The sequence below is a fragment of the Acipenser ruthenus genome, chromosome 4, assembly GCF_902713425.1.
Source record: "Acipenser ruthenus chromosome 4, fAciRut3.2 maternal haplotype, whole genome shotgun sequence".
Taxonomy (NCBI): domain Eukaryota; kingdom Metazoa; phylum Chordata; class Actinopteri; order Acipenseriformes; family Acipenseridae; genus Acipenser; species Acipenser ruthenus.
Window position 1 is genome coordinate 96381360 of NC_081192.1, and position 15812 is coordinate 96397171.

Below are 15812 nucleotides of genomic sequence, written 5' to 3' on the forward strand. Positions count from 1 at the left end.
TATATATATATATATAATATATCTATCACTAGAACCGCCACATGGATCACTGTGAGCCATACATTTTTAAACTGCTTTGTTATGAAAATTAGACATACTATCGGATACAACTGAAAAGTTTTATTCATGAACATCATATCTAACATTTGCATCGCAGAAACACCGTATTTAAATGGAAAATTAAACATAAAAGCTTTATTTTTAAAATGAGTGCATATACAGTACGACTACAAACAGTGACAAAATACAGTAAGATACATATAAAAAAAAACAGGTATGTACATACACCCGTGTACAGGTGTAAACAGGTTCATGTACACATAAAACTATAAAACCGAAATCATTGTTTCTAATACTACATAAAAAGAAAATATAACACTACTTCTGGTATGACGACTGCATTACTCTACGGAGGAGCGTACGCGTCTGCCAGCTGACTGTGCCTGCATCCAGGAGCTGTGTTGTAAACACAGACGCAGTTCCATTGAACACTATTGTGTAAACTGGTACATACAAACTTGTAAAACCAAAATGTTATTTTTTTTTCTAATATATAAAAAAATAATATATAACATGTTTCATATTAGGCACATAAGTTGTTATCCTACCTGTCATTTCAGTTTGCTGTATGCATCAGAGTGCAGCTTGCTGTATTCCAATCAAAATGACAACTTTCAAGATTAAATATCTCCTTCTGTTATATTCCCAGTTGCATTTGTGGAACAAAACGAAGGATTGTTGTCTCCAGGTACATTGAAAAATAAACAACTAGCCTTTCACCGAGTTTTATTTTTTTTGTTCTGTCGACTTAACTCTTTTAGGACCAGTTTAACTTTGTCAACTACTGTAAAAAAAAAAAAAAAAAAAAAACTATAAGTCTGGCTTCAGTGACCCCAATAGGCACCAGGCTTGGGGAATGTAGCGCAAGATTATTGCTCATCAGGGTGTCTCGTATGGAGAGAAACAAAAAAAAGTAAAAAAATATATATATTTTAAAACCTTGTATGACACGATGGCTGGTGGTGACATCAGACCCGGAAGAGACGGGACACTGAGTGCTGAGTGAAATGCGCTGTTGTGCCGGTTTATTATAAATAAAAGATTTAAACAAAAAAAATACTGAGACACCAGAATAAACGGCACACTGGCCAAAACAATCAGACACTAAACAAACATGTGAGACAAACCAAAAACAAGTAACGTGCTGATTTTAAAGTCAGCACGATAGCAATTGTGATTCTTTCTGTACCTCCCGACTCATTAGTTCTCTCCTCACCGAACACCCAGCCCCGAGTGAGTGATTCGTGCCTCTCTATATACAGCTGTGCCGGGATTCAATTGCTAATTAATCATTCACTTGAACCCTGGCACGTGAACTCAATCGTGCAATCCCCGTGCCCACATACTACACATTTTAAATCACTCGTGCTACACACCTTACACCCTGTGCACCAATACATACACAACAACAATAACACCCCACATAAAACATACAATACGCACAGTGATGGGGCGCCCCGCCACTCTTACTACTTAAACTTTTCTCATCCTCTCTTGGAGTTGAATTTGTTTCTGTTAATTGTCATTTTGATACCAGCAGTCATTGTCATTGTGTACAGTTTCCTCTTCTATTTAATTGGTTAACACTGGAAGCATATCTCTGGGCAGATCATTGTACACTACTGTACTAAAGTTGATACATGCAGCAGTTGGGTATCTGACCTCATCCAGCAACTACAATAATAAAATCCTCACCCCTGATCTTTAGGAGGAGTAATTATCCCTGTTGAACATTTATGTGTGTCTGTGTGTGTGTATGTATCTATCTATCTATCTATCTATCTATCTATCTATCTATCTATCTATCTATCTATCTATCCTATCTATCCTATCTATCTATCTATCTATCTAGTACAAGCAGGTGTATTTTTAGATACTGTGTCAATGTGCAGCTGAGTAATTAATTTTGGGATTGCAGTTTACTTGCATATCCCTCTTTTTAATAGATTTTTTTCTTTTTAAACCCTAGATGATCCCACCAGTGACCCTCAATTGAAGGACCACTTAGAGGAACCCCTCACTCTCAAGGAAATAGCACAGGCTGCCACAGCATTGCATCGTGGTAAGGCCCTGGGTCTTCATGGGTTTCCTATTAAGCGTTGCTTTGCTTAGTAGAAAAGCAGATATGCTCCTGCTTGTGCCCTGTCTCTGTCCTGTTACCCTTAAATAAATGTAGTTTCGTGTGCCCTATCTCTGGCCTGTTACCCTTACATAAATGTAGTTTCATGTGCCCTATCTCTGGCCTGTTACCCTTACATAAATGTAGTTTCATGTGCCCTATCTCTGGCCTGTTACCCTTACATAAATGTAGTTTAGTGTGCCCTATCTCTGTCCTCTTACCCTTACATAAATGTAGTTTCGTGTGCCCTATCTCTGGCCTATTACCCTTACATAAATGTAGTTTTGTGTGCCCTATCTCTGTCCTCTTACCCTTACATAAATGTAGTTTCGTGTGCCCTATCTCTGTCCTCTTACCCTTACATAAATGTAGTTTTTGCTAAAGCTGCAGCCTTCCCCCTGCCTTGGTTGTATCTGTTCTTCTGCATCTTTTTGTGCAGTCAGGCTTCATCATACACGGTGCTTGCCGTTTGTCTTATACTGTATTATGCAAGATCCCCTTTTAAACATTGTTGTCTTGAGATGCTACTTCCACAAGTTGCAGATTGTTGTGGGGGTTATTTAGTGGAAGTGAGATAAAGGGTATCCTTATATTCAAACAAGGGTCTTTAAAACTCAGTTGGCTAGATTTCTGTGTTCATCTCATTAAGCCATTTCAGGTGCCAACTTCATATTTACAGTGTTATGGAAAGTCTTTGGCAAACTCTAATAATGCCTCCCACCCTTGACTTGCTAGCTACAGTAATAAATGTGTGTGTGCTGTATTTGTGATCCTGTGTCAATTACACTGGGTAGTATACTGCATTATATTACCACTGTACTGTTTAAAAGTAGGCTTATGTACTGTAGTAGGAAATTCAACATTATTATTTTAGGCATTCTAAAGTTTTAAAATTGGAATTCACAAGGTTCACCCTTTTTTTTGCACTTTTTTTGTGATTGCATCCTCCTTTGCTTGCTTAATTTTATCCTACTGCCATTATTTGAATGCACAGGTTTTGAAGATTGCAGCATTCCTTCATATTAGTGGGATTTCATACTTTCTTGATACAGTTTGCAATATTGATGCCTGTCTACCAAAAATCTAGCCATGTTTTATAAGCCTGTGATGACTGCAAACAGATTTCTCTTTTTCATTTACTTGCATAATGTTCTTAAGGCTGGTCCCATTTTTACTCTTACTTTTATTGGTGTAGTTAAACGAGTGCTAACCAAGATTTTAAAATATAGATATTCTGACATCTTACCAGAGATTAGTAATGTCACGGTCCCCTTTTTTCCATTAAAGATAATGTAATACTAATACTTCATGTGCCTAGTTGTTCAGATCCTAACTCTCTCCAGTGCCAGGTCTAACTGCAATTAGACCATGTGACCTAAAGGACCAGGATGTCAGGGTTTTGCTTTGAGTTGTATTTAAAATATATGCGTAGTGAAGAACCAGAAGATTCTCCATCTCATAAAAAGGTGAGACCAGGAATACAGCTAATATCCATTAAACAAAATGGATATTACAAAATTGGTTGTCACTCCTTTAACACCTTAATCAGTGTATTGCTCTTTTCAGCACAGTGACTCTTTTTCAAATTTTCTTTGGCACACTTGCTTTGGCCAGACCCTTGTTCCTGATTAACCGAAAGCATGCAGCCCCACCCATGTCTGATTATTGACCGAGGTGCTGTACGAGATATTTAATTTTGTATGGGAGACATAACACTTTATGTTGTATATACAAATTGTGGGGGTAGTACTGGCTGCTGTCTTAAAAAAAACAATGTGCATTTTATTACCAGGCTTGATTTAAAAAGAAGCCATGCAGGTCTTGGCTGTAGTGGGTAACTGTAGTGTTTAACAGTAGAAAGACACAGTATTCAGAAGGAGTTGCTGCAACCCGTTGTTGATTGTTTGAATCATGCTGATAAATGATAAAGCACTCCCTAAAGACTACTTTTATTTTTCTTGCAGTAAACGGAGAGCCCTCACCCTTGACATCTACCACAGAAGCTGTTGAGTCCACCAGTGGTGCTTCTACAGAGTCTCCTGAAACTGCCATCCCCGGTCTTTCCACAAGTACTGCTGCAATGTCTGTATCCACTGTGCCAACTGCAAGTGTGTCAGAAGGCTCCCCGGCTGTGGCAAGCAGTAGTGCTTCCCCTTCAAGTACAACAACTACAACCAGTGGAGTGGCATCATCCACAGATTCCACGGTCAGCACAGCAGTGGATGGGGCAAAACCCAGACAGCAGCAGCAGCAGCCGCCTAACAACTCCAGCACTGAGCCGCTGCCGTCTGGGTGAGTGCAGTGCCTTGTAATCGCTGTAGCTCTTCTGGACATTGTCACAGTTTATTTCAGTCCCCCGTGCAAAACGCCATCAGAATCCACCTTGGGTTGCAGTAATATTGATGTTCTTTTTCTTTTTTTTAACCATGCTAAGAAACTTAAATCTACAGAAGAAAAAACTAAAGTTTATTAACATTCCTTTAGGCAGAGCTGTGAGCTTGTAAATACCTGTGCTTTGTCTCTCTGGCTCAGCCAGCTCTGTCTGGAAAGCAAGCGTCCGCATATATCAACATTTCATACTCCCCGTCGTTTATCTAATCTAGTGCTAAAATGAATAAATACAAAGAGTGGCTGCATATAACATTTCATACTTGCCGTCGTTTATCTAATCCAGTGCTAAAATGGATAAATACAAAGTAGTGGCTTCTGGGGGCAGAACTCACTTTTCACAGTACAGAGAACCATTTTATTTCTTCAGGTGTATTTTATGTAGAAGCAGTAGTAAGACATTTGATTTGGAAGTAATTCATATGTTGCCGAATACCCTTCAGAGTTGACAAGGAACTCATTCCTTTTGCTGTGTTCCGTATCGCAAAGGTTATATTTCTAAAGATACTGCCAAATCCTTTGAAGTTTATCACACATCATAAATCAACTGGGCAATACATTTCTCAACATTCACTCGCCAGGAGAAAGAAAAAAAAAAATTGTAAGCATTGCACTGTATCCTGATCTTGCATTGTTGCAGGAGGGAACATAACTTGATACTTGATCCTGGCAAAAGTTCCCAAGTAAAACATTGGAAAAATGTGTATCCCTTGTTCATTTACCTGTGATGTGTTCATAAAAATATTAAATCGAGAATATGTTAAAACAAAATGCATCGATACGAACAAGACGGGATACAGCAAAGGTAATGGATTCCTTGTAAACACTGCAGGGGGTCTGTAGGATAGCCGAGTGTTGATGACGTACCCAGACCATACACCTGACTATATGCCTACAAAATCCCTGATTTTGTGCAAGTGTACCTAGAAGAATTGATGCTGTTTTGAAGGCAAAGGGTGGTCACACCAAATATGGATTTGATGTAGATTTTTCTTCTGTTCACTCACTTTGCATTTTGTTAATTGATAAATATAAACTATTAACATGTCTATTTTTGAAAGCATTCTTACTTTACAGCATTTTTTCACACCTGCCTAAAACTTTTGCACAGTACTGTATATATTCATTCACATTTATATAGAACCTTATGTCACTCGACACCAAGGTGCTTTTGCACAAAGTTAAAAATCAATCCATTGTAATACCAGTTAAATACTAAATTTAGTAACAGAAAGAAAGCCAGTTCATATAAAGAATAAAAACAACATAGTAGGAACATTAATAAAATATGAAATTAGAAAGGACAACAGTAAAGCTGCTACGATTTTTGAGGTTCTGCTAGGGCGAAGGGGTATAACACTACGATTTGTATTCAATAAATAAATGATGGATACTGCCTGAACGTTAATGAAATATTATTTCAATACCATGTGTCTGTTTTCCCGTTTTCATTTTTTTAAACTAATTAATAGTTCTTAAATTAATACTGTATTTCACTGACAGTTTATTGTGGCATTTTAACTGACATACTAAAAGCTCTGAACCGGGTTGCTTAGTAACCAGTTTAGGGGTCCTTCAGAAACCGCTGCTCCAATGTCGCCTTGCTATTGTTATCAATCGCAAGTTTACTTGCTTGCTTGTCAGTAAGGCTATGGTGGACACGAGTTTGGTGATTTTAGTAGAGAACATTGAACTTTACCAACACAACTTGAAATTCCACCTTAACCAATAAAAAAAAAAAAAAAAATGTGTTCACGGTTTAGCTAATCATGTTGAACTAGCTCAGTTGCTTTACTGTACAATGTAGCCATTCACACTTTTGACTTTTTTCAGCGCTGTCAATTGATTTAAACATGCAGGTGCAACTCTACTGCCCGATTTTGTCAACCTGCAGCTGCATTTTTAAATGTCTGTCGGGTCTTTAACCCAAATCAAGTGAAGTATCTCGGCATAGCTAGCAGTGTTTTTGAGGCCATTGTACTGTTTGAAGACAACTGTGTAGCACAGCTTGAATACTGTGCTTACTGCGAAATTGTCAGTGAAATGAAATGCGACATTTACCAGTACTGGAAAAACATGGAAATGAGTTTCCCAGCTCTTGCTGTAATCATTTTCTGCATAAAAATGTTTTACGTAGGGATGACCTGCTCACCAGAAAGGCATCAAACATGTTGTATCAGAATATGTAAACAAACAAACAAACAAATCAAAACATAAAATAACTGCAAACTGTACCACAGCAGAAGCAATAGATGCACAGTCTTTCAACTTTAAAAAGTTATTTTTTTAATGGTATGTCAAACCTACAGTTTTTGTTTGCTGTCCTGTAGAAACCCAAACTTCAGAAACTTATCCATTATTAAAACAGGAATCACAAATCAAACTAAAAATGTCACTCTCCTCAATCAAAAAGATGGCTCGTCAGAAATATAGAGAGGAATTTACCACAGAATGGTTGTTCATTAAAAGAAGTTGAGTCTCTCAATCTAACGTCTACTGTGAATACTGCCGTACAGACTTCTTTGTGAAACAAATGGGTTTTAAGGTTAAACTCGCTTTAAATAAATAATTCATTATTGGATACTACACAGCATTTTGTGTTTTTTGATAGTTGCAGAGTAGTTAAAAATGTAAATTAAAAAAAAATCTGCTACTATATTTCCGCTACTATGCCACTTTTCTACTTTTATAGTTGGCAACTCTGTATAATAAACAACTATGATAAGAAGGCTAGTTTTGTAAAAATGTGTTTTCAGTCTTGATTTAAAGACAGTAAGAGTCCCAGCTTCTCTGACAGAATAAGGCAGAGTTCCATAGTGTTCGAGCCTTACAAGAAAACGCCCATCCTCCCATACTATTCACCCTCGGAATAACCAGCAGCCCCGCATCCTGTGATCTAATACGACTTTCACACACAAATGCCGCTACTGAGCCGTCTCGGACGTTTAAAAAATTCTTTAAAATACCCATTCACACAACACGAAATTGTGCAATCTATGCCGGTATAATACCGTCATAACCCTTTCACACAAGCAAAGGGATAGTGTGAGTACAACTTTCAAACCTGTCAGTCAACAGATCGTTTTCATGGCAACGGAAACAAAATAAATAAATAAGCAGAATAATGTGGGTAGACTACTTTAAAAAAAAAAAAAAAAAAAATAGAAATATAATATATTATTTATGCAGCAAAATGCTTTCTGTCTATTTGATTATAGTACTTCAGTGCAGGCATAGTCTTTCACACAGGAGTTGAGACGCTCTGTGACGGTATAGGCAATTCACACAGTCCAAAGTGCTGCATCAGTGCTGGTTCTGAGCCGTCATGACTCGTCTGTGAAAGGGGTATTGGAGTGCTCACATATTAAGTACTTTTAAGTGCCTAAATAAAATTATACATTTTAAATACTCGTGCTCATTACCCACTTTATATCCAGTGTATCAACTACAATACACCAACATTAACACACGCAACAAGTATAGCGAAGTGTCATCTGTGTATTTAATCTGCAGTATGCTTCAACGTTGTGTTTCAATCTCAATAGGAAAGTGTAGGTACTGTGATAAACTTGGAAAACAGCCCTATAAAAGATACAATTGTACAAATAAACTGTATTTACTTACTAAAGAACAGCCGCAGAATTAGAGAATTTGATGCAGAAATCGGAGCCCTGGCACAAAATGTGTAAACATGTGCCAAGCTTTTCAGAGGGAACTATTATTTGAATAATTTAAATGGTGGTGGATCTTTAACTCTGTCAGACACTAGAAAATTGCAGCTTCATCATGTAACCTTTGGCAAAGTCTCTAGAAAGGCAATATCTTGATTTGAATTTCGCTTTTAGTAAAGTGCACTGCTACAGTTTGAGGTGCGTCGCACACTGTACTCACAGCAGTGTCCCATGAGATCAGGGATCATTTACTCGTGTTGTTCAGACTGCTTAGTCAGCTGCATGCAAGCTCAGTCACTTTTATGTCTTGCTGTTTTTTGTTGGATCTGTATGGAGCAGAAGTAACTGCATTTTCACATGGTAATTAAACAGAACTTGCAATTGCTTTTTATTTGTTGGCATGATATCTTTACTTAAACAGGAGTTATAGTAAACCAAGTACCCATGGTTCTTGAAGATTATTATTATTTTTTTTTTACAAAATAATTAGCAAAGACAAATAATAATAATAATAAAGGTACTGCAATGTAGAAGGTTTACATTCATTCTTACTAATGTAATAATGCACATTGTGAGTAGTATTTAATGTGCCTTTTTTCCAAAGATTTTTCATGCAGCAGTGTGGAGTAGTGGTTAGGGCTCTGGACTCTTGACCGGAGGGTTGTGGGTTCAATGCCCAGTGGGGGACACTGCTGTTGTACCCTTGAGCAAGGTACTTTACCTAGATTGCTCCAGTAAAAACCTAACTGTATAAATGGGTAATTCTATGTAAAAATAACGTAACAATTGTAAGTCGCCCTGGATAAGGGTGTCTGCTAAGAAATAAATAATAATAAATAAATAAGAATTTAGGAAATTTCCCTAGATTCTGCTGTGAAGATACCCTTATTGAGGTCCTACCCCAACTGAGAGAGAGAATAAAATAATGTATTACAAAACCTGGAGATATGGAAAAAGTCATACATATTTACTTTTGTCTATATTCCAACTCTGTCCCAGCAAAATCCAGTATTTAAAGATGATACAAAAATGAAAAACAGTAATAATTCATAAATCATATATTACACAAACCGTACAACCAAATAGCCTCTTCATCCATTCTTTCAACCAGTCCTGCAGTGAAAGTTACACCATAACTTGATTTCGATTTCTTTTTACCTTAATATAAATTATTAACACAGAACAGCTTTGGAGGTGGCAAAATACCAAACATGTGTAGAAAAAGAAGTTGCGTGAGAAGTTATAGAGGAGTCATACAGAGTTAGGGTTCTTCTATTTTCAACAATGAAACCAGCTTTGAGTAACAGAAAGCAGACCTGGGGTCAGTTGTAGTTACAGCAGAATGGTTTGCTCAAATTTAAATTACAATGCTATTTTATTAAATTACAATGAGTTACAATTGTATTGCAGTAATTGCAATTACCCTGTAAAGTAACATAAATAGCAACACCCATGAACATGCTTTCTACCAAGTATTAACATATATATATATATAATATGCAATTTTTGAATATCATCAAGCAAGAAAAAGAGCCATAAGCTAATGCTAAGAAATATCATATTGAAACCAATATGATTATTTGTGTAATAGTTTTATTTATTGAGGAGTGAATGTTACAAACATGTTCATAAATATGAATAAAGGCTGTTCTCAATTCAGATCTGTCTGATTTTCTGTAACAAAGCCACACGCGAGCCAGGACAGATTTTATGGTCAATGGGGAACTTTACGGGAAATGTAACGGCTCATATTGTAATCATTGTGCCAGTAAAAACTCTTGGAATAGCTGTGCCATGTTTTGTTAATTAATGGAAAAACAAAGCAATATGTATGATTACACAGTGTAACAAATTTTTTTTTTTTTTTGGTTCCTGGGTAGTAAGTGTTATTTCCTAATTGCTTATGCCTCAAAAGTATAGAAAATGGCTATTATTCCCCACAAACTTTGCTTTTGTGACCAGGACAGTGATATTTTGAAATTTACCTATTTTCCAGAACATTCCAGATAGATTCAGTGCTGCGTAAACTTGGAGTAACTTCTAGAACTTTCAAGAACTTTCCAGTAATATAAATAGTAGTATAAATACAGGGGCCTTAAGCCCACCAGTTCATTTTAGTTCCAGCTGCCTAAGTGAGATGGCATCAAGGTCTGCCTAAGTGAGATGGCATCAAGGTCTGAGATGGCATCAAGGTCATAGGAGACTTCAAAATGGTGGCATTCCTGATGGGTCTCCAAGGCGGTTTTACCAAGTTTCCCTGCTATCTTTGCCTTTGGGACAGCAGGGACACCAAGGCGCACTACCACAGGCGAGACTGGCCACAGCGGACCGAGTTCTCTGTGGGGAGGAAAAACGTCAAGTGGGAGCCACTGGTGGACCTCCGGAAGGTGCTGATGCCACCACTGCACATCCAGTTGGGCCTTATGAAACAATTTGTCAGAGCTCTAGATAAGGAGTCGGCAGCCTTCAAACCTTCAAGACTTCTTCCCTAAGCTGTCTGAGGCAAAGGTCAAAGCCGGTGTCTTCGTCGGACCACAGATAAAGAAGATCCTGGAGTGCAATGAATTCCCCAAGAAGCTCACTAGTAAGGAGAAAGCGGCTTGAAACAGCTTTGTCGCAGTGGTTCGGGGCTTCCTGGGCAATCACAAGGCCGAAAACTATGTGGAGCTGGTTGAGACTCTGGTGAAGAACTACGGCACAATGGGCTGTAGGATGTCCCTCAAAGTCCATATCCTTGATGCTCATCTTGATAAATTCAAGGAGAACATGGGAGCGTACTCGGAGGAGCAAGGCGAGCGCTTCCACCAGGATATACTGGACTTTGAACGCCGCTACCAAGGACAGTATAACGAGGACATGATGGGAGACTACATTTGGGGGCTGATTCGTGAAAGTGATTTACAGTATAATCGTAAATCTCGAAAAACTACTCACTTCTAAATCTTTTGTAGTCATTTTTGTATTACTTTAGTATAAATACATGTTAATTTGGATTCATATGTTGTTTTTTTCTGACTTTATGTGAACGAAAAGACACAAATTCACCTGTTTTCTCATTGGAAATAGGTAAATTTCAAAATATCACTGTCCTGGTCACAAAAGCAAAGTTTGTGGGGAATAATAGCCATTTTCTATACTTTTGAGGCATAAGCAATTAGGAAATAACACTTACTACCCAGGAACAAAAATTGTGTTACATAGTGTTATGATGACATGCGTTCATTAAGTAGCTTGTTATCCTTAAATCGGTAATGGACCTTCTCGTTGAAAAAAAATAAAAATGTAATGAATAAATAGGCAAAATATTTATAATCAGAAAATACTATAGAGTGTAAATATTCCTAGGATATTAACACGACAGTTTTACCTGAGATTAACCGTGAGGTTTATAATTGTAATTAGAAGTTAATTTTGCATACAAATGATTACTTTGATTGGTGTAAGTTCAGGCACTTTCTGCCGAATCAACTCTCTGTTATTATTCTTACATGGCACCTGTCTAACTGATTTGAAATATTTAATTTGAAAGGTGGGAGCAGAGGAAAGATCTGCATGGTAGGACCTATTATGTTGATCACAACACCAGGACAACCACGTGGGAGAGACCGCAGCCATTACCACCAGGGTAAGTGTAGGGCAACTTCAATCTGCAATATACTGTCCAATACACAGAGATGCTATTCGAATTCTTTTATCCCGCTGGGATGGACGATATAGTAGAGGTGCAAACATGTGCACCTAGAGAGCTGCTTGTCCAATTTGTGATGAAACATAATAACTTTCTTTAGCACAAGTTATTGATAATATCGTAAGTTGGGTTATTGTCACATTTGCCCTTTTAGGCCATGTGTATGTAACTGACAAACTTGTTTAGTCTATTTAAAGCATCAATGTAATTTATGACATATGACTGTCATCCTAGGTCAGGATTATTTGTTAAAGATTCTGTGGATGGAGGGAGAATGAAATTGGCTCTTACGACTCTTTGGTAACCTACATCTAGCTACAAATCATAGAACTTGGTATTATAAATCCTGAACAATTTTTTTTTTCTCTTCTCCAGCTGGGAAAGACGCGTTGATGATCGAGGCAGGATTTACTATGTGGATCACAACACCAGAACGACCACTTGGCAACGACCCACAATGGAGTCTGTGAGGAATTTTGAACAATGGCAATCGCAGCGCAGTCAGCTACAGGGAGCTATGCAGCAGTTTAACCAGCGATACCTCTATTCGGTAACTACAGTCAAACTTCTGAGTTGTGAGTGTGGTACCAAATCTGGTTAGATGCATGTTATTCAAACTTCATTTCTTGTACTGCTTACTGTAGTTCAGTTAATTGCCTTTAAAAGCGAATTGAGTATCTTGCACAATTTGTTCTATTTCCATTTTTTCTTTATTTGAGTTTGTGAGTTGTAGTTATCACTGGCATCTAAGGCAGTTGAGAAAGTATGCACTATTAAAATATGTTTTTAGAGCATGACTAAGGTTAATTATTATTATTATTATTATTATTATTTGTTTATTTAGCAGACGCCTTTATCCAAGGCGACTTACAGAGACTAGGGTGTGTGAACTATGCATCAGCTGCAGAGTCACTTACAATTACGTCTCACCCGAAAGACGGAGCACAAGGAGGTTAAGTGACTTGCTCAGGGTCACACAATGAGTCAGTGGCTGAGGTGGGATTTGAACCGGGGACCTGCTGGTTACAAGCCCTTTTCTTTAACTACTGGACCACACAGCCTCCTATCGGTATTAATAATCGGTATTTCCCAAAATGATGTGATGCATAATATTTCCTGTACAGTATATTGAAAAGATTGATAGGCACTTTGTATGCCTTAAATAATTAATCCTTGGAATTTGCATTCAGTAGTTGTCTGTAAAGTTAGACAAAGCATGTTTTTTTCTGGTTTCTTGGTGTGTCTTCATCTTACCAGACTTTTTTGGAACTTGTCTACTGGCAGAAGTAACAGGCAAAGTTTGCTGCCAATAACATAGTGTTCTCATCAAATTATATAGACTAGAAATGGTTTATAATGTGTTGGAGTTTTTAAAATGCATATTTTTATTTTCTTGGGGTTGTTCAGCTGGAAGGACTACCACAGAAGCACTAGCATTGGCACAGAAGTGTCGTACCGCTATGGTAGAAAGATGATCTTTATCACACACACACACAATATCACTTCCATGCTTTTTCCATAATATATCTTTTTTACTCTTCTGAACAGGCTTCAATGTTGTCAGCAGAAAATGACCCACTTGGACCTTTGCCACCTGGATGGGGTATGTGGTTCATTTAGTATAATCTCTGTATTGATCAGAGTTCACATATATGCCATTTCTGTGCTAAAGTGGTAACTCTCCTTTTCAGAAAGACGAGTAGATTCCAACGACAGAGTATACTTTGTGAACCACAACACAAAAACCACACAGTGGGAAGATCCACGTACACAAGGGTAGGTGGTTATTGTTTTATTGTTAGATTCATGGGATAAAAGACACCAGGATTCAGGTGGACAATGTCTTTGTTTTGAGTAAGTGAATTGCTTTCTGTCTCCTGTGCTGTATGTCCTCCTGCAATACCTTGGAGGACATCTGTGATAACAGCTGTGAAGGTCCAACACTATAGAGCAGCTCTGTGCTTCATGTTGGTCTGCAGACATCAGACAAGTACAAGTGGACGAACTTGAATAGGTCTCCTTTAGGGCTGCTTTACTCGCGGGTCCCACACAGCAAAGAGTGCAAGAGAAAAATGTCCTCAACTTGATCAGCCCCCTAACACTTACAAGTGTACATTCACTGGTTTTCTGCCACTCTTTTTAATTAGACGTCAGCTGACATTTTTAGGTATGGGAGTACTATGTTTGTGAGTTACTTAAAAATTGTAAAATTTTGCAGCTTACAAAATGAAGATCCCCTTCCTGAAGGCTGGGAAATCAGATACACAAGAGAGGGTGTCCGATACTTTGTGGATCACAACACAAGAACCACGACTTTCAGTGATCCGCGCACTGGCAAGTCAACAGTGTAAGTGTAAACCAATGACACTTTTAGGATTGCTCGATATCAAATGGTTTCCAGTACATTTATTTGTGGACTGTTTATACTTGTGTTTTATTTGTATTTGTTTTTTGTAGTACAAAAGGCCCACAGATTGCATATGAGCGTAGCTTTAGATGGAAGCTAGCTCATTTCCGGTATCTATGCCAGGTAACTCTTCTTTAAGCATTATGTACATTTGGTCTCTTGGTAGACTTTCTGGTATTCCTGTTTCAGCAACACATACATGTTTTTAGTATTTATTTTTGTTTTCAGTCGAATGCACTTCCCAGCCATGTCAAGATCACTGTATCCCGACAGACATTGTTTGAGGATTCTTTCCAGCAAGTAAGGGCAATTCAATAATAGTACAATAAATTGTAAAGATATTTGATATGTGTTCCGTTCATGTGCCATTCAAATGTAAGTGATTGATTTGATACTTTTTATTGCTTTTATTAATTACCTGGTTTTGCATTTTTAGTTTAATACATTTGTTGTTTTAAACAAACAGTAATTATTTCACTTTAAAGTTTGTAATGCTGTGCTAAATAATGAACAATGTACTGTGTTGGAACTATATGCATTTTTATAAAAATTGATTTATACTTAACAGATCATGGCTTTAAAACCATATGACCTGCGGAGAAGACTGTATGTAATATTCCGAGGAGAGGAAGGGTTAGACTATGGTGGGCTAGCAAGGTAAGCTTTGTGTTTTGTTTAACTGTAATCTTGCGGATTTGTATCGACCACATTCCTTTGAACAATACGTTGCCCCATCAGTGATGTTACTGGCTCACTGGTGTGAGTCTCTTATTTTGTGGATTCGCTCAGTACAACAATTAGTCAGTTTATTACTAATACTTTAATATTAAACATCAAAATCGGCATGCAATACGAAAAACACACTTTATGCACGTATGCCAATTTTGGGGATGAAGGAGTGTGCAATCCTCATTCCTCTGGTCAAACAAATAAACTCTCTACAAGCCTTTTTATACCCAACCTGTGCTTACATCATTCTTTAACAATTCTTTTTTTGTAACTGTTTCGCAGTTATTGGTACTCCTCAATACATTTTGTAACTTTTTTCCATTACAGCTGTGGTATCCCGTTGGTCCTTGTATTAAAGATACTCATATTTGACACACACATACCCTGCTAATAATATATTATTACAAGAGATTACAACAGAAGAGTACCAGACACCGACAACTTCCATACCCAGATAAAGAATGTGTCCTTATCAGTAACTTGCCTTTACATATAAAATAGAAAAATATTACAAAAAACCAGTGAGGGATATCTTATATTACAGTGACTACAAAATGTGTCTGTAAAAGTCTGGCCAAACCTGACTTCAAGTCAGTGCTTTGGTCTAACCATGGCAAGATTAACATTATTTCCATGAAACAACTGGGTGTGCAGTGGGAGCAGGAGCATTATCACTCACTATCATTAAATTGCAGGAATGCTGGTAGAGGCGTGGTATGCAATTACGCATCTTGTAATTCAAAGTTCAGA

General features: G+C 37.6%; 1 protein-coding gene across 5 annotated transcripts in view; it reads left to right on the forward strand.

The window, feature by feature from the left end:
- Positions 1–15812, forward strand: part of LOC117400357 (NEDD4-like E3 ubiquitin-protein ligase WWP1) — a 57361-nt gene that overhangs the window by 32566 nt on the left and 8983 nt on the right. For all 5 annotated transcript variants that reach the window (XM_034000195.3, XM_034000196.3, XM_034000192.3 and 2 more), the window contains 10 exons: positions 2030–2122; positions 4144–4471; positions 11768–11863; positions 12302–12476; positions 13475–13529; positions 13618–13702; positions 14145–14273; positions 14384–14456; positions 14562–14633; positions 14902–14990. In XM_034000195.3, coding sequence (XP_033856086.1) covers positions 2030–2122; positions 4144–4471; positions 11768–11863; positions 12302–12476; positions 13475–13529; positions 13618–13702; positions 14145–14273; positions 14384–14456; positions 14562–14633; positions 14902–14990 — 1195 coding nt within the window. The remainder of the gene's footprint in view (positions 1–2029; positions 2123–4143; positions 4472–11767; positions 11864–12301; positions 12477–13474; positions 13530–13617; positions 13703–14144; positions 14274–14383; positions 14457–14561; positions 14634–14901; positions 14991–15812) is intronic.